Source organism: Antedon bifida, chromosome 8 (assembly GCF_963402885.1).
Source record: "Antedon bifida chromosome 8, ecAntBifi1.1, whole genome shotgun sequence".
NCBI classification, from domain to species: Eukaryota; Metazoa; Echinodermata; class Crinoidea; order Comatulida; family Antedonidae; genus Antedon; species Antedon bifida.
This window is the reverse complement of record NC_136233.1, coordinates 1,503,764-1,529,617: the sequence shown is the minus strand read 5'-3', so window position 1 is coordinate 1,529,617 and position 25,854 is coordinate 1,503,764. Positions and strand designations below refer to the sequence as shown.

Genomic DNA, 25,854 nt, shown 5'->3' with positions numbered 1-25,854 from the left:
TCCAAAATGGCAGCCCACATAACAGGTAAGAGAGCCTCCACGTGTTATTGTGTTTCAATTAATATTTACTAATGCAAATCTTTATTAAGTATATGCAAATTGATTATGGTTAGTAAATCAAATATAATAGCCTATAATAATTTTCAAAATCCAAGTTTTCTAGGCCTAAATATCTACTAGGCCTAGGCTAGGCCTAGCTAGTATTATTACTATCTACTCCACGCGGAGTAGAGTAGGGCCTCAAGCTAACTACTGTAGCTAGTAGGCACGGGAAATATAGGCCTACCGAGGCACAGTGTATGTGGTGGCAAGTTAAGGTTATATTAGGGGCCAAATAGGGGTCATTTATTAATTCTAAGAATAATTGATAATTAATAACATGCTTGTTTTGTTTTTAATTTATCCAAAAATTTCAATCAATCAGAAATATAGTTTGTTATAACCACATCCATATATATGCAAAAAGTATGTTGGGGAGTGGTTTGAATAAGACTTAATTAAATCAATTCAATCTGACAACAGGACGCTGAGCTCGACTTGCCAAGATAGGCTATTGTTCACTATAGTCTATAGTATAGTATCGGTCCCACATTATCACCTCTGTCGTTTGTTTATCGAATTGCCTATGTTTCGTCTGCTTGATGTTGTTGCCGCGTAATTAGTGACTTCTACTTATGCGATATAAATCATTACAGAATGTGTATATTCGAACCCCAAAAAGACGTCGACTTAAACGAATTTCACCTTAGATAAATTTGACTTACAAATAAAAATTACACAGTAATGTATACTGTATGAAAGAATTTCGTGATTTTTTTAATCGACTTAGGCGGAGTTGACTGTATATATAAGCTATGAAACAGAACGCATACAATATTTTGAAATTTTTAAGTGTGGTCCCTACAAATTTGGCATGATGAAGACCAATCAGAACGAACGACCAGATGACATCACAACTTTAGACTCAAAGAAGTCTATTTTAAAAATATTTGTTTGTTGTAATTTCACTACCAATTATTTTCAAATTGATTAACTCGTAATTTCCAAATATGCTAAGAATTGTTGGTGTACTGGAGTGAATGGAGTCGCCATTTTTTCTGGTCCATAAGTCTATTTGTTTGATTTTATTTAGCAAGTCAACAATCTCTAAACCCTCGGGCTAAATAAGGAAGAATGAGAGTATAAAGCATGAAATTGTTGACTTATTAATACTGGTAGATATTGTGTAAGACTTAGTAGTAGGAGACTTTACTTAGTAGGAGACCATAGACTTATTTCTTATGTGGAAGTAATGACAGTAAAAGAAATGAATAATTACTCAACAAGTTGTAATGCTTAATCCAGTCTGTGTAAACTTTGTGAAGAGAATAGTTTTTGTTTGATTCTTCATAGTATTTGGCCATGTATAATGCCAACCTTCAATTCATTCAATATTAATCCTACTCCATAATTTAAGCTATACTTTCAAAATCAAGGAATAATCAATGTCAAAGTTCAGCAAAATATTCCTGAAGAAGGAACGTGAATTCAGTGGATAAACTGACATAGGCCTTTCCCATTCAAGGGGAGAACATAACCGAAAAGTAAAAAATTATCAATAAAGAAAGTCAGAATGCGGTAAATGCAAGACAGCAGATTAGATTGTTTTATTTTGACTTAACAGCATGAATTTAATATCTCATTCACAAATTAAAACCTTAATAATTGAAAAGATATGAATGTCTAAACATTAAATAAAGATAAGATGGTATAAAAAGCTTCTAATTTCTATGCAAAAGAACTTTAAAGATGTATTGTCCCTTGAAACACAAAAAATAAAGGTCAAAATATTCTAAATTTAAATTGGCCATATCAAAGTAATATTAAAGTTATTCACTTTAAGTCGAAAATTCGATTCAATTTTACGTAATTAACAGCTAAATTAATTTGATTACATTTCGTCTGTAAAATCGTCGCGAGCGAAAGTAAACAAAGATTTCAAACCATGAGTATACATTATGCATGATGCTAATTAGGATTGTTTACAACTCGTCACGGTTGAGAAGGTGTTTTCAAACAGATCGCAAAGAAGTTTTATGATTATGCATACAGAGTAGCCAAATAAGCGCGTTGCATTATGAGATATGTTTTGATCGAAAACTTTGACTGGAAGTCAAAGTTATTTTTTTAACCAAAAAACGTCTGTATTTCAGTTAAATGATTTTTTTTTTCGACTAATTTTTGGTGAAAGTTAATAACTATTATGATACTTCAAAATGACCCACTTTTTTCGAAATCTTTTTTTTTTTTTTTTTGGAATTTGACAAAGGGACAATACATCTTTAACATTCTATACTGTAGTTTATTTTTCACCAAACATTTTTTTTTAAAACCCAACATTTTAAGCCATTCCAAGGATTTACTGAATTTTTAACTTCTTGATAATTTAGAGCACTTTTCATGCAAATTGTGTATGCAAAAAGGACAATGTTTTAACATTCTATCTGTAGTTTTATATTTAAAAAACCCACCATTTTAAGCCATTGCAAGGATTTACTCGATAATTTAGTCAGACCTTTTCATGCAACTTGTGTGTGCATTTTTTTTCATAGGCCCACCTATCACTTGGTACACACAGGTTTAAGTATAGTATAATGTATATGAACTTTAACAGTATCACAAACATAAAAGTGAATATTGTAAATAAATACTTAACATTCTAATTTAGTTACATGATGGAATTTATATTGAAAGAAATTGAGAAATAGGAACTGTTTTGTAAATAAATACTATAAATTATAATCAGGTCATTTTAGACCAGGAAACTGTTAATGAACTTGTTATAAAATTCAAGAAAAACAATGGACATGATGATGTCATATCAGTACCATATTTGACCATATCACTACCATATATGGACACATCACATTTTTTTGTCGCATAAAGTTTAATAGTGTAGACAAGGCTTTAGTGTAAAAATGGTATTTTAAAAGTTTTAGTGTGCAATACATGATTCGTATGCTGATTAAATCTGGATGTCATTATCTCAATCATTACACAGATAATGCTATTTTTAACATTCACTGTAGGTAAACGTTGTCTTTGTTGAATTTTGTATTTGAATGAAGACACATGAATATATACACTCCTCTGCTAACTATTAACTGATGCAGCAATTTCCTTGGTGCTCAATATTGATGTCTTTTTTAGCCCCTGGATGAAGTAGTCAATAGATTATTACAGCCATATGTTATCTGTACAAAGCTGTATTCTCCCAATGATTGCATTTGAAACAGATCTGGAATTGAAAGTAAATTGTTATGTGAAATCCATTTTGAATTTTAAATTTAAAATAATTCACAGTATTACTGTATGTATGACCCGAGTATAATCCCTTGCTCAAATACTACCTCCTAATTTAGGCTAAATTTAAGTACGACAAAAGACTTTGATAAAAACGTTACTAATACAATCTAAGTATGTATGGTATTTGATGAAATAAATGTTTGTTGAATTTAAAAAATATCCACACCACTAATTTTCACCAAATTTCATATCTTGGCCTTTGGGATTATCATATTCATAATTTCAAATCAAATATTTTCTGTTGTTAATTTCTAAACATACAATTATTAATAAAGTAATTTATGTGCATATTAATAATAATTTGTATTCCATTGTGAATTTAAAATTAATATTCAATATCAATATTAATGTAAACAAATTAATTATTAAATTGCTTATTATGAACACAATTTATCGGAATAATTTAATTATGTTTATTAACACTTATTGTATTGTTATTAGGTTGGAAAAATATCGATTGTTATTGCGGACTAAATGAATCAAATTATGAAGGCCCAGGCAATTAATATATTACTGTACTGAATATATTGTCTTACTGATTGTTGTGTTCTGTTATTTAATAACATTGTTGGCCACAACAACAAAAAAGCACAACTGTGATGTACAGTATGTTAATGTGATATTTAATGAACGTTAGATGATTTCATGACAAGCAATGTTGTGACCTAATAAGGCACCCAGTCATGTGTAACATTAATGCTAATTTACTCTTTAAATCACAAAGCCAAGGTTGTAACATCAATAATACTTATCAACACAACACCATTAATGTACTATAGTAGTATCTTCAATCCCATTACTCTAAATAGTCAGGCAGCAGAAATTTAGATGACAACATTTATAAGGTCTTAACCAGTGCTGTAGATTGTATACATTCCCATTAGGGTGTGTGGCCAAATATGGTAGTGATATGGCCAAATATGGTAGTGATATGGCCAAATATGGTAGTGATATGCCCAAATATGGTAGTGATATGACATCACTATGTGAATATATGGACACATCACATTTTTTTGTCACATAAAGTTTGATAGTGTAGACAGAGCTTAAGGCTTTAAAGAAACTGCACTGTTGAAGATGTTAAGGCTGCGTACCCAGTCCATCATCGTCTCACATAATTGCATTAACCTAAATTAGTACCATGCATATGTAATGTTTGCTGATAAAACAAATAAATTTAGAATAAATATAGTAAGTATGCATTGCGGCTTATACTGTATACACGCTTCAATATCTGATGTAGTTTATTATTACTAAGTCACTGTTATTCAAATATTGTAATCTACTTCACCATGCTTAATTTTCTCCGTCCATTGATTTTGAAAGACATTTAAAACTATTATGTGTTAGATGAGGTATAAATCTAAACACATAATTATCAATAGAATATCTCAGAATTATTAATATGACTTTTTAAAATATGTTTCAAACATTGATACATTCGTTTATATCAACTTGAGAGACAGATGCGATTTCCTAATTAATTAATTCAGTTTGCAATCGATAAAGGAATTAGTTTCTGTTGAAAACATGAATGAAAGAAATGTGCTGCTTATAAATCAGCTTTAGACATGTAGGTATCTGCTTAAGCCGCATGGATTTGGACGTGAAGTGTTACTGATGATAACGGCTGTAAAATGATGTAGGCAGAATGCGCAATATGATTCTAATCCTAGCACGACCGACTCTAATATTATAATGTTATTCAACTTTTTAAAATATACTAATTTAAAATGCAATATTAATAACAATACAGATAATAACAATGAATGAAAAATAGTAAGAAATCATATTAAAATTATTATATGTGGTTACTGCAATTTAACTACATTTTTTTACTTCAATAACATATAATTTTAGCTTGTTTCAAGTTTATTACTGTAGGCACTCACTATTGCCTGGTATGATTTTAAACCTAAATTGCATAATTTTTTAAAGAATAAACAAGATATAGGTTGCAGTAGTATAATTTTGGCAGGGTCCCGCATTTTAGGTCGTTTTATAGGAAATATTTTCATATATAAAGGGTCGCGGACAAACAATTTTTGTAACCTTTTCTCGAATAATCTTAAAATTCTGGTCATTAAACATATAAACATCAATGTATGGCTCATAGTTCCCATGGAATGTTTCATTTTCAATGCTAATACTTCGAAAGAACATGTTATAACGTTTATATTCATTGTAACTATAATATTACATACATAATTTTGATATCATATTTGAGTTATTATATACAGTAATAATATTATAGGACTATAATCTTGGCCAGCAGTCATATTTATGACATCAATTGCTGTGTAATATTATTATGTACAAATTTTATTATTGATATGCCTCACTGGTTTTATACCCTCCAACACTAAGTACAACCTTTACCATACTATTTAATACATTTCATATAAATATATATTTTTATTAAATATTTATTATACTTGACAATAAAAGGAATGTGAAGGTATTGGACAGTTATTTGTTTTTCTTGTCTAATTCTGTTGAATTTTATTAAATAAAACCAAGTTACTTTTCATTATAATTCATTCATTTTCTGTTTTACGCAAGACGTACTCCGCAGAATAAACAACATAATAAGAGGTGGGCGTACACGCTGTATATTCAGCTTATAAATATTAAAAAGTAGAGCACATTCTATTTTTAGAATTCATGGGGAATATGTCATCAACAATGGATGAATAACCAATTAAACATTAATGTCACATCACAATGAATGTTATTTGAGAGTTTGTGTCATTATTATTTTATTGTTTAGGGACCATGTCAACATTATTCTAAAAACAAAGGTTAAATTCAACCAAAAACCCATTGGCTAGCAGCCAATTTGACTATTTTTTGGGTTTAAATTACAGTTTTTCTGGTAAATAATTTTTTTTTTCGATCTAATTTTTTTTCAAAATTTATAACTATTATGGAACATCAAAATGACATTCAACAACAATTTTTTTTTAAATAATATTTTCTGGAGGACAATACATCTTTATACTGCAAAAAAAAAACATTTGAAACACAATCTCTCAAAATACGTTAAAATGTTTTACATTAAACATTAATGTTCCACATCCTCTATTAAAGCAAACAGCATTATGGCAATATATTTTTGCCGCCGCTGACTGCCATAAGCGCTGCACTCTAGGCGTGTGCAGCCTGTCAGACCGTAAATCATGAGCACACATGTGCTATTAATGACATCATTATCAGGGAATGTGCTACACACTCAACATACATTTAAGTTTGCGCTTATTTTGTTACGCAAGAACGCCATAATGATCGGATGAAAAATCAGTCTATTCTGTGAAAAAGAAAATAAAGTATTATTGCAAAAATAAATCATTTTAACCAGAAGAAGTATTTATAACAATGTCAACAAACACTAAATTAACTAATGTTGATAATGTAAACAGTAAAATAATGAAGGTATAGTATGTTGTGTAATACAATACCAATGTTATTTTAATATGGAATATACTCTATAAATCATGAACTTTCAAAAGGTTTCTAATAAAAATAAGACAAAAATTTAAAAAAAGTGTTTTGGAAACCAGCAGATATTTTGTAATTGTTATTTTCCTTCTGTTTTTGTTTTAAACACTCGGTGTTAAATCATTAAAGATATTTTCTGAATTTAGTGTCTACTTTTTCTGTTTTTTACTTGTTCTGTACTCATCCAAAGCAGGCCTTGAATGTGCAGTCTATTTCGTGCCTAGCTTACCTGGATAAACCGACAATAGCCCATGCTCTCTAGAAGGAGGGCTTAGATACAAAAATTGAAAGTCCCTAGTATACTCCTGGGCCATAATGGACTAGTCCACAACCACGCCCTACAGCACTCCTGAATGTTCAATTTGTAGCACACCTACAATTTTCAAATGTCTACACAGAATAAGAAATAAAAATGGTTATAGTGTAAAGGATCATTGTGAGGTACAGGATTCGAACCCATCCATTTGGAATTTAGAGCTAGAATGTGCTCGGTGCTACTTGATATTTTATGACAGGTTTTCTTATATAGATTTTTTTTTCTGCGCTACATACTACAAGCCAATTTATTTTTCATGCATAGTCCTGTCCATAAAGACGATTACGGGCTTTGAATCAATAATAAAACCTGACATACATATTTACGTTGGCTATGTATTTATTTTTACTTTCGTATTTCTATTTAAACGCCATTTAAAAAAAGTATGCAAAAACCAATCAATTAGGTGTGTAAATACTAAAACCTGTCATGATGATTATTCATTTTATTGATTTTTATATGACAATAAACAAACATTAAAAACTTGCACCTTATTAAAAAAAAATATGATAAAAATAAAACATAACCATAATTGGGAATATAACGAAAACAAGCTAGAGTTCAATTAACTATGAAATAATTTTTTGATGATGAAATTTCTGCAATAAACATAATAAAATATATTTGTTGTTCTTTCCAAACAGGATAATTATACTTTATTACTATAAACAGAGAGATAATATTTTACTACATGGCACTGGTCTCCCAATGTTCTATTTTAAATTAACAAAAACAGACCAAAGTTCAATATTAATATTTCATTGTCTGTTGTTGTTTAAAATTTAACAGTTATGTGATAAAAATAGCATGTTTTGTTATTCTGAAGGCTTGATAGACAAAGTTATTGTATATTATAACAAAAGACATTATGCATCCTTCTTGAGATTACCATAATGTTATAGATCATTATGTAATAAGTAAACATTCATATCAGGAAAGGATCATTGAGAATAATTAAAATGATTTCATAGAAGCATACATGATGTATCCGTGTACAGGAATGTCCTGAAGCATGCTATGTGAACTTTATTCAATAACTTATAAAAAGATCATGGTACACATATTTTTGTATAAAAAAATACGGAAAATGATCTTTAACTTAATCCTGAATGTCTGTTTGAACAAAGGCTTGTTTTCACAGCACTATATGTTTATTTTCACATCTGTCAATGGGTTTTAAAAATGGAATTATTATTAATGTTTTCTAACAAAATTACTATATTTTATAATAATTATATAATTGACTACACTAAATTGTATTTTTAACATTATTATTGTTATCATTATCAATCAATCAATCAATCAATCAAAATAATAATTATTTTCTTCATTCATAAACAAACATAAATATAATTCCTTTCAATATATACAGGAGGCACAGATTGAAAAAAACAACAAAGCTTGTGCTGAAAATGCCAACAGAAAGTATAATACTCAAAAAATGCAATTTAAAAACAATAATGAGTAAAAAAAAAAAAAGTAAACATTAATATTTACAATTCTAGGATGAGAGGAACGTTATTTCTCCCCTTGCTGTTCAACCCCCGAGCAGTGCAAAGGTAGGGGAGCCGTTATGACCTCTCCCCATCCTACCTCTGTACATACTCATTTTAGAGCCTTTACCCCTCTATCCATCCAGCAAAACCCCCGCCACCCCGGAGAGAAGACAGGCACCACTGAGATATGGCTTATGCCTGTGTATCATATCATGATGAGTACTATTTACTGTATCTCATCTGCCACGCCCCTACGATCCTCTAGGTCATGTGACAACAAGAACTAGATCCCTCCCTCCACACCTTATTTTAGCACATAGGGGATATCTTCCACACCACCTTCTTTTTGCACATATGCATATATATGCATATATATATGCAGATGGAAATGATTTGTTTATTTAACCTAGTGACGATGCAAACGTTTGTGTGAGGACAAAAGCCATTTAATTATTCTTTGTTCCTCATTCTATGCTCAGATTGTATGTCAGATTCTGCAATAAATGTTACATAAATATTATTATTTAACGGTCTTATTATTGCGTGTTTCTATTCCTAGCTTCAAACCCAAGTCAGAAAGAGCATTGTTCCCATATGTATACAATTACAGCAAAGATGGTACAATCATGCCCAGGCTGTCAACAAGTAAAATACTGTGCATTAATAGACCATAGTAACACTGTTTTAGAAGAGCCATGGACGTCGTAGTGTATCATCACATGACATCAATGACGATATTAGATTAATTACGTAGCTTTTACTAAATTAGCTGCGTGTGCTTAAATGATAACCAGAACGTGCCTACTAAACATTGTCGGTCAGACTTCTCAACACACCTCCTTTAAAAGCCATGTTTTTTTTATTTGAGTGTTTGTATTTTTAATCTACCCAGACAAAATCAATAATGGTTAAATTGTTTGTTTTCATTGTAATTATGCATTCACATGAATTCAGTATATAAACTTTATTCTGACCATTACAGAATAATATTTGATTATAACCAAGTTTTTCTAGCAGCTTTTGTATCTGGTATTATAACAGCAAACCGTGATATATACATTTAGATTTAAGTAAACATCTCCAGGCCCTAAACAGTCAACAATGCTGCTCTCAGCTGAATGTGGTTTAAGTATATTTACTCAGAGGTTTAATAATTCTATGACTTGCAATAGCTGGCAAATAATAGATAACATCTAAATAATAATGTAGAATTTTCTTTACCTACAGTACAGTTTTATCTGAAGTGCATTTGGCCTAAAGGTCATTAATATTATTTCTTTAATAGCAGGTTGTATAAACTATAAGCAAGCAATTTTTATAATGTGTTCAACTGATTGAATCGGTATTATAATTTGTCCAGTATCATAGGCGAATTCTATAATACAGTATCACATATGTATCGCATGTGATTGTGTATCATAGGTCAGAAGCCTACCTAAACCTTTTAAGCTTAATATAATGAAGGCGCCACATGTGTGACACTGTATTTCAGAATTTGCCTATGATACTGTGTGGAGATACAGTACACTCGGGTGATACAATGTTTACAATGTCTTTTTAAATTTATGTTTTAAATGTCCTGAACTTCATAATTATGTGTTATAATGATCCATTTTCTAGTTATCAATAATTAGTTTGTGCCGGATATTGACTATAATATATTCAAACACATAAACGTCACATATGCTCATAGTAGATACAATCTATAAAGAGAGAATAAAATGAGTTTTTTTTATGAGATGGCTATGATGAAAATGCTTTTGTAGAATAGAGTTGGCTTTAGGCAGAAGATAGTTAAATTATTACACATCCATTTTGTACATGTGATTTAAATGTAAGATAAATTGTTATTTCTTACAATCGGACATGAACAAGATTTAACTTAGCAAACATAGTTTTATTTCTTGGTGTTATTTGATGGAGTAAAAGTACAGTGGTTATTCTGTTCAGACTCATGCCTTTCTTCTGGCAAATTATGTAATTTTTGCTGAATAAATATCATTATTTAATTACTGTAATTACATCCAAAAGAATGACTTACTGACCTTAAGCTCTATCTATACTATCAAACTAGTTTGACAAAAACATTGTGATATGCCCAAATATGGTAGTGATATGCTTAAATATGTTAGTGATATGACATCATCATGTCTATATATAGGCACATCACATTTTTTTGTCACATAAAGTTTGATAGTGTAGACAGAGCTTTATTGGATTGAAACTTTGAAAGCCATTTAGTTAGAATTGGAACAAAAACCAAAACACCAAAACCTTTTTTTTTTTAATTGTCGCTGTAAAGTAAACTATGATTTATTATTATTATTATAAAAAATGTAAAATTATATAACAAAAATAAATGGTGTATTGCGTCACAAATTGATTGCATACGTGCCGCAGCACGGAAAATCGCAAAGGTCATTAGTTATCCACTTAGCGTTTCTTGAACACTACCTTAATGTTTCAACTGAAATGTCGTTTTATTTCCATACAGGTTTCTTACGTTTACGTCGTAGTCGTCGATAATGATGAATATTTATGAATAAGAAATATAGGATTACCTATATATAAATGATGCCATTTTATTTAGTGTTGTTTTATAATAATAATAGTTCATTCTTATATAGTGTACATAAGCAAGTTCTCAATGCGCTGCACATTATTACTCCAGTCCTTTTTTGGATCAAACATGTATGGAAACATACTCCCATAATAATGCAGCTAGTAATCAAAGTTGTGTCTTGATATAACCGGTACCCATTTATACACCTGGGTGGAGTGTGTTTGTTTATAGTGTCATTTGCTTTTTGTTTGCTTTTGAAGAGGGTTTCTAGATAGGACTAAGGGTAGTAGGATAATTAGGGGTAAATCATGATTACTATGACAATTATATTATTTTTTTATTTTATTTCACATGCATACAACAGCGCTAAACTCACCTAGAATCGGTAAACTATCATTGTGCTATAGTAACTAGGGCGTGGAGTAGAACCCTGGACCTTGGAATGTTAAGGCAAGCACATTAACCACCAAGCTACAGCGCCACTATTCCCATGTGCATTTATACTATTCAATAAACAGAAATTGTTTTTAATGTGTTGTAATCAATATCAGTGTATGGTTTGGAATGATGAGTTTACAGCAAGTTTTTCTTATTGTAAATTGATTGATGTTAAAAAGTGATGGTGATGACTGCTCGTCTTTCAGCAAGTCTAATTTGTTTATTATCAACTTGCTATCACAAAAAAAAAAATTTAATTGTGTTACATGATTAATCACATTTTGTAGTTAATTATCTTTTTTTTAAAGTTGATTTTTTTTATTTACTTAAAGATATATTGTCCCCTAAACAAATTTTTTTTAAACATTTTTTTTAATATGCCATTTTAATGTCCGATAATAGTTATTCACTTTGACAAAAACTGGATGAAAAAAAAATTATTTACCTTAATAAATGTAATTTATCTCAAAAAAAATCTTAAATTGTCTGTCAGACAATGATTTTGGTTAAAATTAAACGTTTATTTTGTCTTTTTGTAAGGGAAATAATTGTTTTTTACAGAAGTGATTAACTTTATTAAAACTGCAAAATGGCCTATTTAGAGTCTGATTTATTAATCTTCATGTTTTGGGGAAAATACATCTTTAATTTACAACAAATCTAATTTGAATTTAACATTAATTAATTAAGTACATTGAATTGCCTCATTATGTTGTTCGTTAATTCTCACTCATTTATGTTACTATGTTACAAAGTAACGAATAAAATATTTTTATTATCAGTAATGAAATTACAAGCCTCATGTTTTACATCGTTGCTAATTTCCAGATAAGCTAATTACTAAGTATGGACTGCTATAAGCAAAGCAGGTCAGCTGTCTGTTTTCTTGTAAACAAACTTGACATAAAGAATCAAGAATACCTAGTAATAACCACAAAGAGCATTAGTCTGTCAACTATTCATTAACTTTACTAATAATACGAAGCTCTGTTTAATATAATGTTGATGTAAACCTTTGAAATCCCATGGGCTTATTCTTGAGAAGTCTCAAAACCATGCGCAAAAGAATGGTTTTTTGCTCTATAAAAATAAAGGCATCTGAGAAAGGTCTTTACCAAATTCTCAAAACAAGCCCTTTTGCTTTGTCATAAAACAATCTCCTGCCAGTTTCTTGAGCTCTGTCTACACTATCAAACTTTATGTAACAACAAATGTGATATCCATATGGACATGATGATGTCATATTTGGACATATCACCACCATATTTGGACACATCACACTTTTTTTGTCAAATAGTTTGATAGTGTAAACAGAGCTTTAGCATTAACATTTTAAGGAGTAAATATTACAAGTAAGCAAGTAAAGTAATCTGTACCTGTATATATTTATTTTGCTAATATAAATAATTATGACATTTTGGCACGAAACTATCGCTGAATCGATTATGTCAATTTATATAGTGCAAGGTACCAGGATCTTATGGTCATTATTAAAATTTATATGTATTCTTGTAAATAAATATCTTGTTTTTTTTTTGTGAAAGAATTTTTCTTAAGCCTTGTCTACACTATCAAACTTTATTTGTCAAAAAGTTTGATGTGCCCATATATGGTAGTGCTATGCTTAAATATGGTAGTGATATGATATCATCATGTCCATATATGGGCACATCACATTTTTTTGACACATAAAGTTTGATAGTGTAGACAGAGCTTTAGATTTAAAAATATTAAATTCTTGTGCGTGATGTGTCTTACCCATGGCATCTCATATAAAATTCTTGTATGGACCATAGCTATATCATAACATGTGAAACTGTACCATAAACATGCCAAATATTATCAAGACATAAATATATAAGCACATTTGCAGATGCTGTTTGTGAACCATAGCATAATTTGTCACGATTTCTGGCCTGTCTACATGTTTCGGATTCTTCACCCCAAATCTAGATGACTGAATTTCTTGTAGTAAATTGATAGATGGAGTGTTCTGCAATTAAAATCGTTTTGCAGACTTGCGTCATCAGTTAACGCCTTGCTAAGTGGAAAAAGGGTTCATTATAAAGGGTCGCCAGACACAATGTAATTAACGCTAATTAGTGAGAATTGTGTGGGTAAATAACATACAGTAATTAAAAGTTTTGTCTGTTGAGGTTTCATCTCTTTATTTACTTGCAGAGTATTTTAAGAAAACTGGTATTATCAGAAATTAGAATTATCATTTCTAATTTAATTCTACTTTTACTTACAGTTTACCCCAGTTTACAAGATCCCCAGTTTTCCGGTTCCCCAACTACAATATCTACAAGTTACAGCCTCCTTCCCCAGTTTACAAGACCCCCAGTCAACCAAGTCCCTGTGTTCAGGATTTCCAAGTCTATAGGATCTATCAGTCTACAGTAGGATCTTCTTTCCTCTCTCCCTCTCCTCTACATATTCTACAGGGTCCTCCAGTTTACAGGTCCCCAGTCTACAGGATCCTCCAGTCTACATCTTCTCTCCTCTCCCCCTCTCCTCTACACAGTTTACAGGTCCCCAGGCTACCAGGTCCCTGTGTAGAGGATCCCCCAGTTTACACCAACTCTCGAATTCCACAGCAGTAGTCTATATGATAGCTCACTATGGTACATTCCTCTAATCCTCTAATATATATATTTTTTTTAATAAGTAATGTAACTCTTATTATCAATGTTATATAGATCAATAATTAAAATAGTCTATAGTTTGGTATAAACGTAGATCTCGAGTACACCAGCAGTGAAGTCAACTGATCTACCAAGTTATCCGTCAATGACGGCCATGTGTCTTCAGAAGAAGACGGCTACAAGATCAGTAAAAAAAACCAGTAAAATGTTTTTTACTTATTATTTAATCATTCATTTCAGGTGTCCATAGGTTCATCAAGGACCCTTCAACACCGTGGGACCAAAAACTGAAAATGGCCCAGTTTGCTTGGCAATCTGAAGAATGTTTTATACCAAACAAACCTCAAGTTTTATTAAACTGGGCTTGTACATCAATAATGCAAGCATCAAAGTAAGTCACTTGACAAAATATTTAATTCAAAATAATTTATGTACAAAAAAAAATAATTGAATTCTACACTACAGAATGTGGGAATGAATTACGCATAAAATTATGCTCTAGCCGTATTATTTGATCTAAAATTGGATGAGCTGCACATGATGAATATTAAAGTGCATTTCGTTTATGGACTCAATCAATTCGCAAATAAATTGTGCGTAATTCAGATAAGCCGAGATCAAGTTTGACGATACATATCTTAGTATCGAGATTATTTACAGTAGATTCAATTGTTATGTAGGAATAGAAGCTATTTGTAGAAGTAATAAATTAAATAAACTCAAATAGTTGAAGATTAAGAAGTCTTACTAGTAAATTAAAAATAGAAGGAATTATCAATGATTTGTTATAATAATTATTGAAAACAAAAATAAACTTTTTATCCTGTTTTGATACAAATAATTTCATCGATAATGAATATGTACAATATTGTGTAACTGGTGATTTGTTTTATGTTTGATTTTGCATATAAATATTGTATATGATAACAGTTTCTGAAAATTAGTGGTATTGGATTTACTTTTAAGTTAAGTTGAGTTTAACCTAATTTAGCCCGGGTGGGATTATACTCGGTTATATACAGTATATAGCTTTTGACCCTCATTCTGGAAATGATAGGTAGTAGTTTCATTATTTAAAATTGATTATAATAATTTATACAATTATACTTTATAGCTTTTATTGGTTAACCCAATTACATTACAAATTCAATTTTTCCTCAGATTCGATATTAGTCAACACAACGTTAATAAACTATGGCTGTACTTGTCAAATATTCTAGGAAGTGTTCAGCTTCTGCAGCAAATACAGAATGGCGCCCTCTTCAGTTTGCGAGGCAATTTTAATGTAACCGTTATCGAGATGCTAGAGGGCAGTATTGATGATGATGCGCAGTTAGCCATGGTTCTTAAATGTTGTTGGTGCATTCTAAATTATCCGACACTCGCTGTTAATTTGATTTCAAATTTTGAGAAACTGGTATGTACCTAATCTACATGAAGCTAGGTATTCATAATTGAGAATATGAGGTACAGCAGAGGACCTATCTATTCATATTTCTTATCTGCAATCACATTTTACATATAATACATTACAGTATATGACCAAATATAATCCCATGCTCAAAAATAATCCCACCTCTATTAATTAATTTTGAATAATATAATCCCAACTCCTAATTCCTCCCAAATTTCGTACAGATGGCCCCTGGGACTATACTAGGGCCATATACAGTTTGTAGTCTTGATGGCCTTATACACATGTAAGTAATTGAATTTTTAGATATTCAAACATTTTGATTTTGTTACAAATGTAATTATGTTGGGTTAACATCTTGTGGTCATTAAGATAAAAATACTGAACATAATGAAATTCAATCTTTTATTGAATGTCACCTCTATACACAATCTTCAACTGAACTACAATTTACAGCTTTCGTTACCAATCTAGTCACATTGAACCACGTTACCTGATCTTGCGTTCATTCCTGATTCACGTGTTTTGTAATTAAAAACATTCGTTGCGGTTTATTTCAGTTGCAATTAACCGTCAAAGTGATGAAAATAAGCGCTGCTTGTGTTGAAAAAAACGGCAGATTAGGAGAAGATTTGGAGAAAGTCTTACAGTCAATCCTGAAACATTACCAATCGATATTGCCAAAACAAACTTCTGCTAGAAAGGTGATTAAAATTTATTTAAACATTTTACCAGCAGATGGACCGACGTGAACTTTGGTTAACAATAGAATATTGTTGTTCACACAAACAGCATCATTTAAAAAGCTCACATAAACGACTTTTGAAATCTTTTATAATCTATAGTATTTACTTAAGCTCTGTCTACAATGTCAAACTAGTTTGACAAAAAAGTGTGATGTGCCCAAATACGGTACTGATATGACATCATCATGTCCATATGGGCACATCACATTTTTTGTCACATAAAGTTTGATAGTGTAGACAGAGCTTTAGTTTTACCAAAATCCTTTCTACCATTCAAACACACGAAACAACAAATGGTTCTTCTTTTCAGTTGCTTATTTTAACTCAAGAACAATTTCTGATACCAAGTTTACAGTTGCTAGCAGCAACATCACCTGACCTCATTAATATACAACAACATATTGAGGTCATCCTATCTTTATCAGTATTTAACAGGTACCAGTTTTGTGTTTTTACAAATTACGTTTTAAGATATTTACACATATACGTGCACTAAATGTTTAGATTCGATAGTAAATAATAATTTGTGACTGCCATAAACATTGTTAAAATAAACTATTATTGTGAGTTTTCAATCTGTGTTTATAGATGGACGGCCAAACCCTTAATTCACTTTAATTTATTGTTCTGTTTATTATGTCATAAACCTTTGAATCTCATCTGCACTGCCTACATCTGAAAAGTTACAATTAATTTATTTTATCGGGTTAAAATACTGCCTTTTAGAGGGAAAATGTTTAGTAATCTCCTTACCAGAGTTGTTTATTAAAATCTCTCTTAATCAGTAAAAAGTACACAGAAAGCATAATCAGATAATACTTTAAAAAAATATCCATTGGCTATCAGCATTGTGTACTTGTTTGGTATCTGCAGTATTAAAATCAAAGTAAACATTGTATTAAAACATTAGATTATTTTCTAAAATTATTATGAGAAATATCTTATTTTTTTGTGTCAAAATACATCTTTAACAGTTTCAATAAGAACATGTTTGTTGAGAAAAATTACAATGTTGCAAAAAAATCTGTTTGAGCTATTACTGTATATGAAATTTAAGTAGAGTATTTGTTCCAACGACGACGTGTTCACCTTTTACTTGGATTCAACATCAGTTATCCCTTGTTTATGATATTTTGAAGAGTGCTACATGCTGTAGGCAACACAGAAAATATGACAGGTATACAGGTGCAATATGTCTCCTCAAAATGACCGAATGATCCTGAATTGGGAGTGGGGGTCAAAGAAGCAGTGGGGATACCATTGTATTCAAATAAAATGAATTATGGTAAATTATAATATTTACTAAACTGATTTTTTTTTAAACATTTAAGTATTTTGTGAATTATAATTTATGTTAGAGAGGGAGAAAGTAAATCACAATAGATAACAGTCACAATAGTATATTTATTTATTAAAAAAACATTGGCCAGTGGCACAACACAGACATGGATATATTCATAATGGTACTCATTTTAATATATAATGTTATGACATCTGGTAAACAATTCTAGCTCATTAATACATTCATGCTGAATATCTTATAAGGCTCAAGTCTCAGACAAATTAATAAGTAAAACATTGCTATAAAGAAAGCACTTAGAAAACATCTAACATTAAATACTCCATACCTCCTGGGAATGGTAATATAATGTTCAAAATCATGATGTTATTTTTATATTTTTTCATTTCATATTCTTGTTTGACAGGGAATTGCAAGCAGGCTATGTGGAGTATCTGAAATCTTTAGCTGAAAAGCACACAAAACCGACAGAGTTAAAACTCATCATATTTCAAATTCATCAATTCTTTGAGTTTTTGAAAGATGCTCTTAACAAACCGGTATTGTTATTTTTCTAAGAGTTTCTTCATCTTAAAAAGTAACCATGAAGTTAACATTCTTGTCTTATGTAAATTGATATTATAGAGTGGAATTCATTTGGGACACATCTATTCCTGTGAAACGAACAAGAAGAAATATATGAACACTACGGCTATTACCCCTATTCAGCATACACTGTTATTATATATATAGAAAGAGGATACTTGGGTCCTTAAGACCCTTATTAGGGCGTTCACTGTACTGACAAGTTGTTTTTCATGATTTTGTTCCATCTGCTCCTTACCTATCTAGGTCAAGATTATTCTACGTATTTTGACATGATTATTTAATGATTATAGAGGGCAGTATACTGTATAATTGTAAATCCATTTTTCTCAGGGTGCTATATCAGAGTGTGTATGCAGTGCTTTTCCCAAGCTATTACAATGGTTTATTGTTTCATTCAAGTAAGTATTTATCATTTTTACACATAGTATTATTGGCAATACATTTTATTAGTAATTGAATGAATTACTTATACCAGCTATGAAATATTAATGTTGTGCTTAACTTTCCTAATGATTAAATATATTGATATAAAGTTTGTGGTACACCACATATATTTAGTTCTGAAAAGAACTGTTGAGTCTCTTGAAATCAATATACTTTAATCGTCCTCAGGAGTGAGAATGTGTGAGGACGATCAAAGTATATTGATTGAAATGTCGAGAAACTCAACAGTTCTTTCCAGAACTAATACATGGTGTACTGCAAACTTCTGATCAACATTTGATTTTGCCATGCAAACCTTCAAACGTTTAATTATACAACAAAACAGTTCTACTTCTGTATATTTATCTTTAGTATGTTTCATATGCAGGCCATCCAATGATGTAGCGTTTACTTTTTTCTGCAAGTTGTGCAATATTTTGAACTTGTGTGAAGATCCGATCAAATCATTGCCTACAAATGAGAATGCCATGGCAACAGAGGATACAAATAGCACCAATAAGGAAGATAAGCTGTCTGAGAAAGATAAAATGACAAATTGGAATTTGATATTGCCATGCATTGAGCAGATGTTAGGAACGGTCTATAAACGTAATATATATCATGTAAGTGGGGCTGTATTTCGAAATTAGTCTTGCTCAATGTACAGAAATTCCAAGGAATTTAGAGGCATAGAAATTTATTTTAATGATGTTTGTTTATTACTTGTGTAGGTGGCCGGCGATGAGGCTAATGGTAAACCTGTATATGATTGGCTTAATCAGCTTCTTCAAAAACTTTTGAATCAAAAATTAGAGTAAGTGTTTCATTTAGGCTCTTCCACTCTATTTAAGTTATTAATAAAGTGAAATAAAATTAAATGAAATTATAATTAAGTTTATTGTAAACTAAAAATCTAATTTCCTATCACAAAATAATTTTTTTTTGTATGTTAAATTTTTCTTATTCATTTTGTGAGATCATCACCATGAGACATCCCTGAAACAGACTTTCAAAATAAATGTTACAAGTTCATCGACACTTTTTTTACATAGATTATCACCATTCTGGTATAGATGTCTCCACCATATGGTAGAGCTGAACCACCTCCTTGTGGAACCACATCTCAAAGACATTTTAACGTTAAGCTTACTAAACACATCATCAGATGACCCAGCAAAGGCTAACTTCTTTGACCATGTTCTGCAAGTGTACTTCAAGCTCCGCCAGTTTGATAGATTCATCGCCGTTCTTCTGGAGAGCATCCGTGAATCTGAGGATTCCAACTGTGATTGGCAGAGCTTTCTTCAAAAGTATGTTCCTCTGGTTCTTCCACATCTTTTTAAAAAAATATTTGTTTACAGATTTTATTTATTTATTTTTTTTTGTTATTCAATATTTCACTCAGTCTCCTTGAGCCTCTGAAACATATAACAAATATGAGCTTAGCAAAAGAAAGGTGAAATATATAACAACAAAATCTAAATAGTAAATCTTTTGGTATCAATTAAATATTTCTGTATTTGTTTTCAGTTTTCCAACATATGTACATAAACTCACTCCAGGGTTAAGTCTTGACGTCTGGAAACTATTACTCAGTGAGATCTCGAACCAGTATGTTTCAAAATTGGTAGAGAAAGAGAAACCACAAGTAAAGAAAAGGAAGTCTTGGACGCACTCAATCCCTGTGAAGAATTTCCAGGCAGTTGCATCACTCTTGAAAGCGTTGCTGCTAGAGTTACCTCTTGTTAGTCTGTGTGGTACAGCTCCCAACCTTAAGAGACTAAAAGAGGTGATGAATAGCATGAAGGATGATGTACTGGTTCCACTGCTAAGAAGTGAAATTGTAGGACAAGTAAGTCTGTGAATAAGTTGTATTGAGACAGTATATAACCAGTCCATTGTGGACTATATACTCAGGTCATGCAGTATTGTAGATGTTTATGTTTTTAATGAATAAATGTAGAGTAAATCATATTTTGTCTGCTTTTTATAGATGAAAGAAATGACACATGGCACATACATGTTGTGTTATGCGTGGGGTGAGGCTGTGCTATTGCTCAAGCAGTACACATCTTTTGTTTGTGATCAAACTCTAAGCTTACCAGCCACCTTAAAGCTAGGAGATTTTAGTTACATTCATAGCTACATAACATCAAAAGAATGGACAACCAGCACCTCAAAGTGGATTGAAGAGAAAGATCAAGAGATAGAGTCTGTAATGGTGAGACAAATGTACCAAGAACACTCCAATTAAACACTGCCACTCCAATTAAACCAATGCAATCTAACAACAGGACACTGATCTCGCCTTGCGTAACAGTCCTTTGATCTGATGTCTGGCTGCTACAAATACCAACAGTACTGTATGTACATATTCCCTGTGACACAAAGTGTATGTTAAGGGGTGTGGAATTGGTTGTATCGAAGCCACAGATAAACCCTTTGATCTTCGTAGCTCAGCATCCTGTTAGTTTTCCTTGATTAAACATAGCTGTGTTCAAACCCAAGATGTGTTTAACATCGTGGTAACACTAACAGCATTTTTTAATCTGCGATTTCAGATTCTTTTGGACTTTCAACTAATGTGTGGTTTGTTGTTGCATGAAGATATAGAAAACCATAACATTAAATCTGCTGTCGAGCAAAAAGTAACATCAATTTTGTCTTACAGTTCCACATTGATTGCAGCACATACCACCAATGTAAGATTTTGTTTTCATTCTTAAATATGAATAAATCATAAGCAATTACAAATGTTATTTCAGAATCTTTTTGGTCTCAACAAATCCAGATTACAAATAAAAAAATTAATAAAATATGTAAATTATTTACCAAAAATGTGTATGATTTTTATTGGCAAAGAGACTTTTTATGGTTTAATCCAACAGGTAGCTAAAAGGAACTCTGAATCATTTTCTGAAAATTATTTGAAAATGTTGACTTGTCAGTTTCCAATCATGCTGCGATTCCTTAGCAAGAGCCAGCTTACTCTGATAGCTAGGCTTCTTGTCCAGACTCTGAATACTGAAGATACCACAACGAAGTCTGCTGACATTGTTAAGCTGTTTTTGAAAAGTACAGTTTGCCTGGAGTCTAGAGAATTTCAGGCTGCATTTGTTTTAGTATTATTAGAAGACATTTTGAATGCTATCAAAAAGTGAGTGTGCATTCCAGTTATTTTGTTCACCCACGTACAGGGTTCCCTTCTTCTTAATAATTTGTGTTTTGCTATGTTTTACTTCTATGAATATTTTCCTCATTTGTTTTATTTTTATTTTATGGTTACATCATTTAAATGCCACGCATAAAAAAAATGTGATGATAATAATAAATAAAACTAATTTTTTAACAGATGTTAAAAGGTTGTTTATTTTCAAATTCTCTAAAAACACATTATAGGATTAAATTATATTCCTGTCTTAGCTTGACATAAGAGGATTCAAGTCCTACCCTAAATTTTGCAATTTGTATTGCAAAAGATAGGACATTGATTTCAGTTCGGCACCTAAAATTTGCCATTTTTAGGCCTTCGGCTCCCTATTTCAAAATCCTGGATCCGCCACTGCTTGGCTGATGTTTTAGTGGTACTATAGCATGTACACCCCTTATGTGTTTCTTATCTTATAATGTTTTCAAAATGATATACACTCTCTTACATACTGGACTACAGACAAATATCTGTCTATCTCACATATCATCATACTGTGCATGGGAATGATGGATGTTTTATCTTATCTAAGGTGCCTGACGTTATCTCCAAAGGATGTAGCTAAAATGACGCAAGTTCTTCACATTCTTGAAGATGACTTTTGTGATAAAGTTCAAGGGCTAAGGTATTTTTAATAATTATACTAATGCATTCAAATAATTTAATCTGGCTTCTGTCTATCGGGGTCGTAGCTAGCATGAGGCAGAATTTTCAATTTTCACCACCCACCACAATTCTCCAGGACAGATTGTCATATTTTATATTATATTATCTCTGCCTCGTCTGTTTTTAACCTCTCGCTACGGCCTTGTGTATATAAGTGAAAGTTTATTGTATGTAAGCCAAAATACTATTACATTACAACATTTAATAAATATTATTACATATCAACATTCATCGATTACAAATAGCTTGCACAACCCAGTTTAACAAAAAAAGTGTGATGTGCCAAATATGGTAGTGATATGACATCATCATGTCCATATATGGGTACATCACATTTTTTTTTGTCACATAAAGTCTGATAGTGAAGACAGAGCTTTAATTAAAATTTTGATTATGATTCTTAATTTCTGTAATGTATATTTCACAAATATTATTTTGTAGAGAACAAGATGTTGATGACAAAATATGGCAACAATTAAAAAAAGTAACCATGGAGATTGGGTCATACGAGCATGGTTTTGGCAAATCTGTCACCTGGAAAAGAAAAACCATCAATGAAGTTAAAAACATGTTAAATGTTAGTATAAAAGGGAATTATTTAATTTTGCCATCTCATTAAAATTAAAATATATACAGTATATATGATGTACTAAGCATAATATACTTAATGTGTTGTGTGCTTGTATTTTAGGCCTTGCAATTTCTACCTTTTGAACATCTCATACCAATGAACCACGTAAGATGTCTGTTGGTTCTCTGCCTGCTGAACTACACCATGTCATCACAAACATCAAACGCTGTGGCTCAAGGAGTCCCAGACTGTCTGCTGTTGACACGATCCTTTTTAAAGACACTTTGTCAGACTGACGTCCGTGGGTCGTTCCTTGAAATTTCAATTGGGTGCAGATTATTAACATCACTTACTTCATCCTTAATGAAGCAGACAGTGAGTATATAACAGTAGCTATATCTGATGCTCTGTCTACACTATCAAACTAGTTTGGCAAAAAAATGTGATGTGCCCATATATGGATATGATGATGTCATATCACTACCATTTTTAAACATATCACTACCATATTTGGGCACATCACACTTTTTTTTGTCAAACTGGTTTGATAGTGTAAACAGAGCTTAAGAATTAAATCAGTGGATCAAAGAAAGAGAAACCCATGAAATCTGTAAATAGACAGTTGTGGCACATATCATTTTTTAAATATACCAATCATAGCATCACCACAAGAACATTCACACTTGTATTTACATATAAACCAGATATTGTGATGTTGATATTATGATTCTATTAATATAGACACCAATGCCTTATGAAGAAGAACACCAAATAAGATCTGTCACTCATGATGTCATCTCAGCCCTACTTATTGCAGCTTTCAAGTCTAACAGTCAATCTGTCTTAACAGAAATGTCACAACTAGTATGTACATCTTTTATTTTCTTTATTTCAACCGCAACAAGATAGTAAATCACGGGGAGTATTTTTAGACACACATGCTTTTCATAATGAATTTTGAGGCTCCTTTTACCAAGAAACAAATGCAGGTCCTATAGGAGATAGACAATGTAGCAACTGAACTACTGTATTATCTCCACTAACATTTTATAAATCATTTTTGTAATTTATTTCACCTGTAGTTGTTGACAGAACTGAAGAGAGTTAACACAACGGAAAGCGTGAACGTGTTAACGAGCAGCCGACATTCAATAACGTCACTTCTTGCGCTTGTCTCGGTATTCATCAAACAAGCGACATCGTTTGCAAGACGAAAGAAAGACGATCAGCAGTTGTTGTTGAACAAGCTTGATGATTTGGCAGAAGCTTCCTTAGAGTTGGTTAAATGTCTTCAAAAAGAGGATTTCCATCTGGTTTGGCATCCAGAAATGATGTCAGATGGAGTTGTGCCATCTGAAAACTCTTCAGAAACTTTACTTCTTTGCAACCTACTTCAATTATCTTCCGTTCTCCTCCGGTATCACTCAGAGGTGTTTAATATATCTGAAGATAACGATTTTGCAGAGTATAAGACAAAATGGACATGTGATTTCCTACCATTACTACAGAAGGTATTGCACATCAAAATGCAGAACAGCTCTGACGTTGTCAAGAGAATCTTCGAGTTCTTTCGGAGTATCTGCCTTGTTGCAGATGTCAGTGATGTGGTTTCTGGAGAGGATCTTGATGAGATGTGGTCTAGAATTGTGCTGTACTTCAAATATGGTAAGAATATTGCAGTAGAGAAAGAATAATTTTATTGTTACCTTTTTCCAATTTTAATAGTTGACACCAGTTTTGTAGGTTCTAAAGCTCTGTCTACACTATCAAACTAGTTTGATAAAAAAATGTGATGTGCCCAAATATGGTAGTGATATGCCTAAATATGGTAGTGATATGAATCATTTGATATTCCATTTGTTAATTTTTGTTTTTTTTATTAGGTTATGATGAAGATGCCAAGCTATGTGGTCAGATGATACTAAGTCATATGGATTCCTCTAGGTTTACTGACTGTTTTGTTCGCCTTAACACAATATTAGTAAGTTCTTATCTAAAGCTCCATGAAAAAATTGTGATGTGCCTATATATGGACATGATGTCTGATGATTTAAGCATTTCACTACCATATTTGGGCACATCACACTTTCTTTGTCAAACTAGTTTGATAGTGTAGACAGAGCTTAATAATCTGTATATTTAAATATATAGGTAAAATTGAGTCCCGTCTTCATTCTTAACGTAGGGGAATAAGCTGAATAAGCTTATTGCACTAAGTAGTAGAGTTCCTTTCCACACTGCTTTTTTCCTCCCTAATATCTCAACCAGTTGAGGGACCTTGGAGTTGAACCCTTAACCACTCATCTATTGCAACTCCATCTACCGTATATAGTACGATATCAGTTACTTTGACGAGTCACTTTTTATCATGTTTGTGTCATCAATCATTGTTTAATTGAATATTTGTTTAGGAATCTCAGAATGAAGAGGAAATGACAAGTATATTGACAACTTTGAAAATCATTCCATCAGCTAATCTTCTACAGCATGACAGTTGGCAGGCACTGAAGGAACATACTCCTCAGGTACGGATCAGAAACTGTCTAAAGCTCTGTCTACACTAGTTTGACAAAAAAAAAAGGTGTGATGTGCCCAAATATGGTAGAGATATGCTTAAATATGGTAGTGATATGA

The 25,854-nt window shown here is 31.5% G+C and overlaps 1 protein-coding gene across 2 annotated transcripts in view; it reads left to right on the top strand.

Annotated features, from left to right (window-relative positions):
- LOC144850761 (unhealthy ribosome biogenesis protein 2 homolog) overlaps nucleotides 1-25,854 on the top strand; it is a 28,956-nt gene continuing 3,102 nt past the window's right edge. Inside the window, exons 1-21 of one of the 2 annotated variants that reach the window (XM_078708173.1) lie at nucleotides 1-25; nucleotides 14,545-14,695; nucleotides 15,466-15,721; nucleotides 16,279-16,422; nucleotides 16,775-16,899; nucleotides 18,171-18,303; nucleotides 18,683-18,750; nucleotides 19,164-19,398; nucleotides 19,507-19,589; nucleotides 19,828-20,085; nucleotides 20,306-20,627; nucleotides 20,769-20,996; nucleotides 21,337-21,477; nucleotides 21,664-21,932; nucleotides 22,516-22,608; nucleotides 23,091-23,226; nucleotides 23,341-23,595; nucleotides 23,962-24,084; nucleotides 24,303-24,885; nucleotides 25,104-25,201; nucleotides 25,641-25,745. In XM_078708173.1, the coding sequence (XP_078564299.1) occupies nucleotides 7-25; nucleotides 14,545-14,695; nucleotides 15,466-15,721; nucleotides 16,279-16,422; nucleotides 16,775-16,899; nucleotides 18,171-18,303; nucleotides 18,683-18,750; nucleotides 19,164-19,398; nucleotides 19,507-19,589; nucleotides 19,828-20,085; nucleotides 20,306-20,627; nucleotides 20,769-20,996; nucleotides 21,337-21,477; nucleotides 21,664-21,932; nucleotides 22,516-22,608; nucleotides 23,091-23,226; nucleotides 23,341-23,595; nucleotides 23,962-24,084; nucleotides 24,303-24,885; nucleotides 25,104-25,201; nucleotides 25,641-25,745 (3,825 nt within the window). In that variant the 5' untranslated portion in view covers nucleotides 1-6. Of the gene's footprint in view, nucleotides 26-14,544; nucleotides 14,696-15,465; nucleotides 15,722-16,278; nucleotides 16,423-16,774; nucleotides 16,900-18,170; nucleotides 18,304-18,682; nucleotides 18,751-19,163; nucleotides 19,399-19,506; nucleotides 19,590-19,827; nucleotides 20,086-20,305; nucleotides 20,628-20,768; nucleotides 20,997-21,336; nucleotides 21,478-21,663; nucleotides 21,933-22,515; nucleotides 22,609-23,090; nucleotides 23,227-23,340; nucleotides 23,596-23,961; nucleotides 24,085-24,302; nucleotides 24,886-25,103; nucleotides 25,202-25,631; nucleotides 25,746-25,854 lie in introns of both variants that reach the window. The other variant, XM_078708172.1, reaches the window with a different exon arrangement.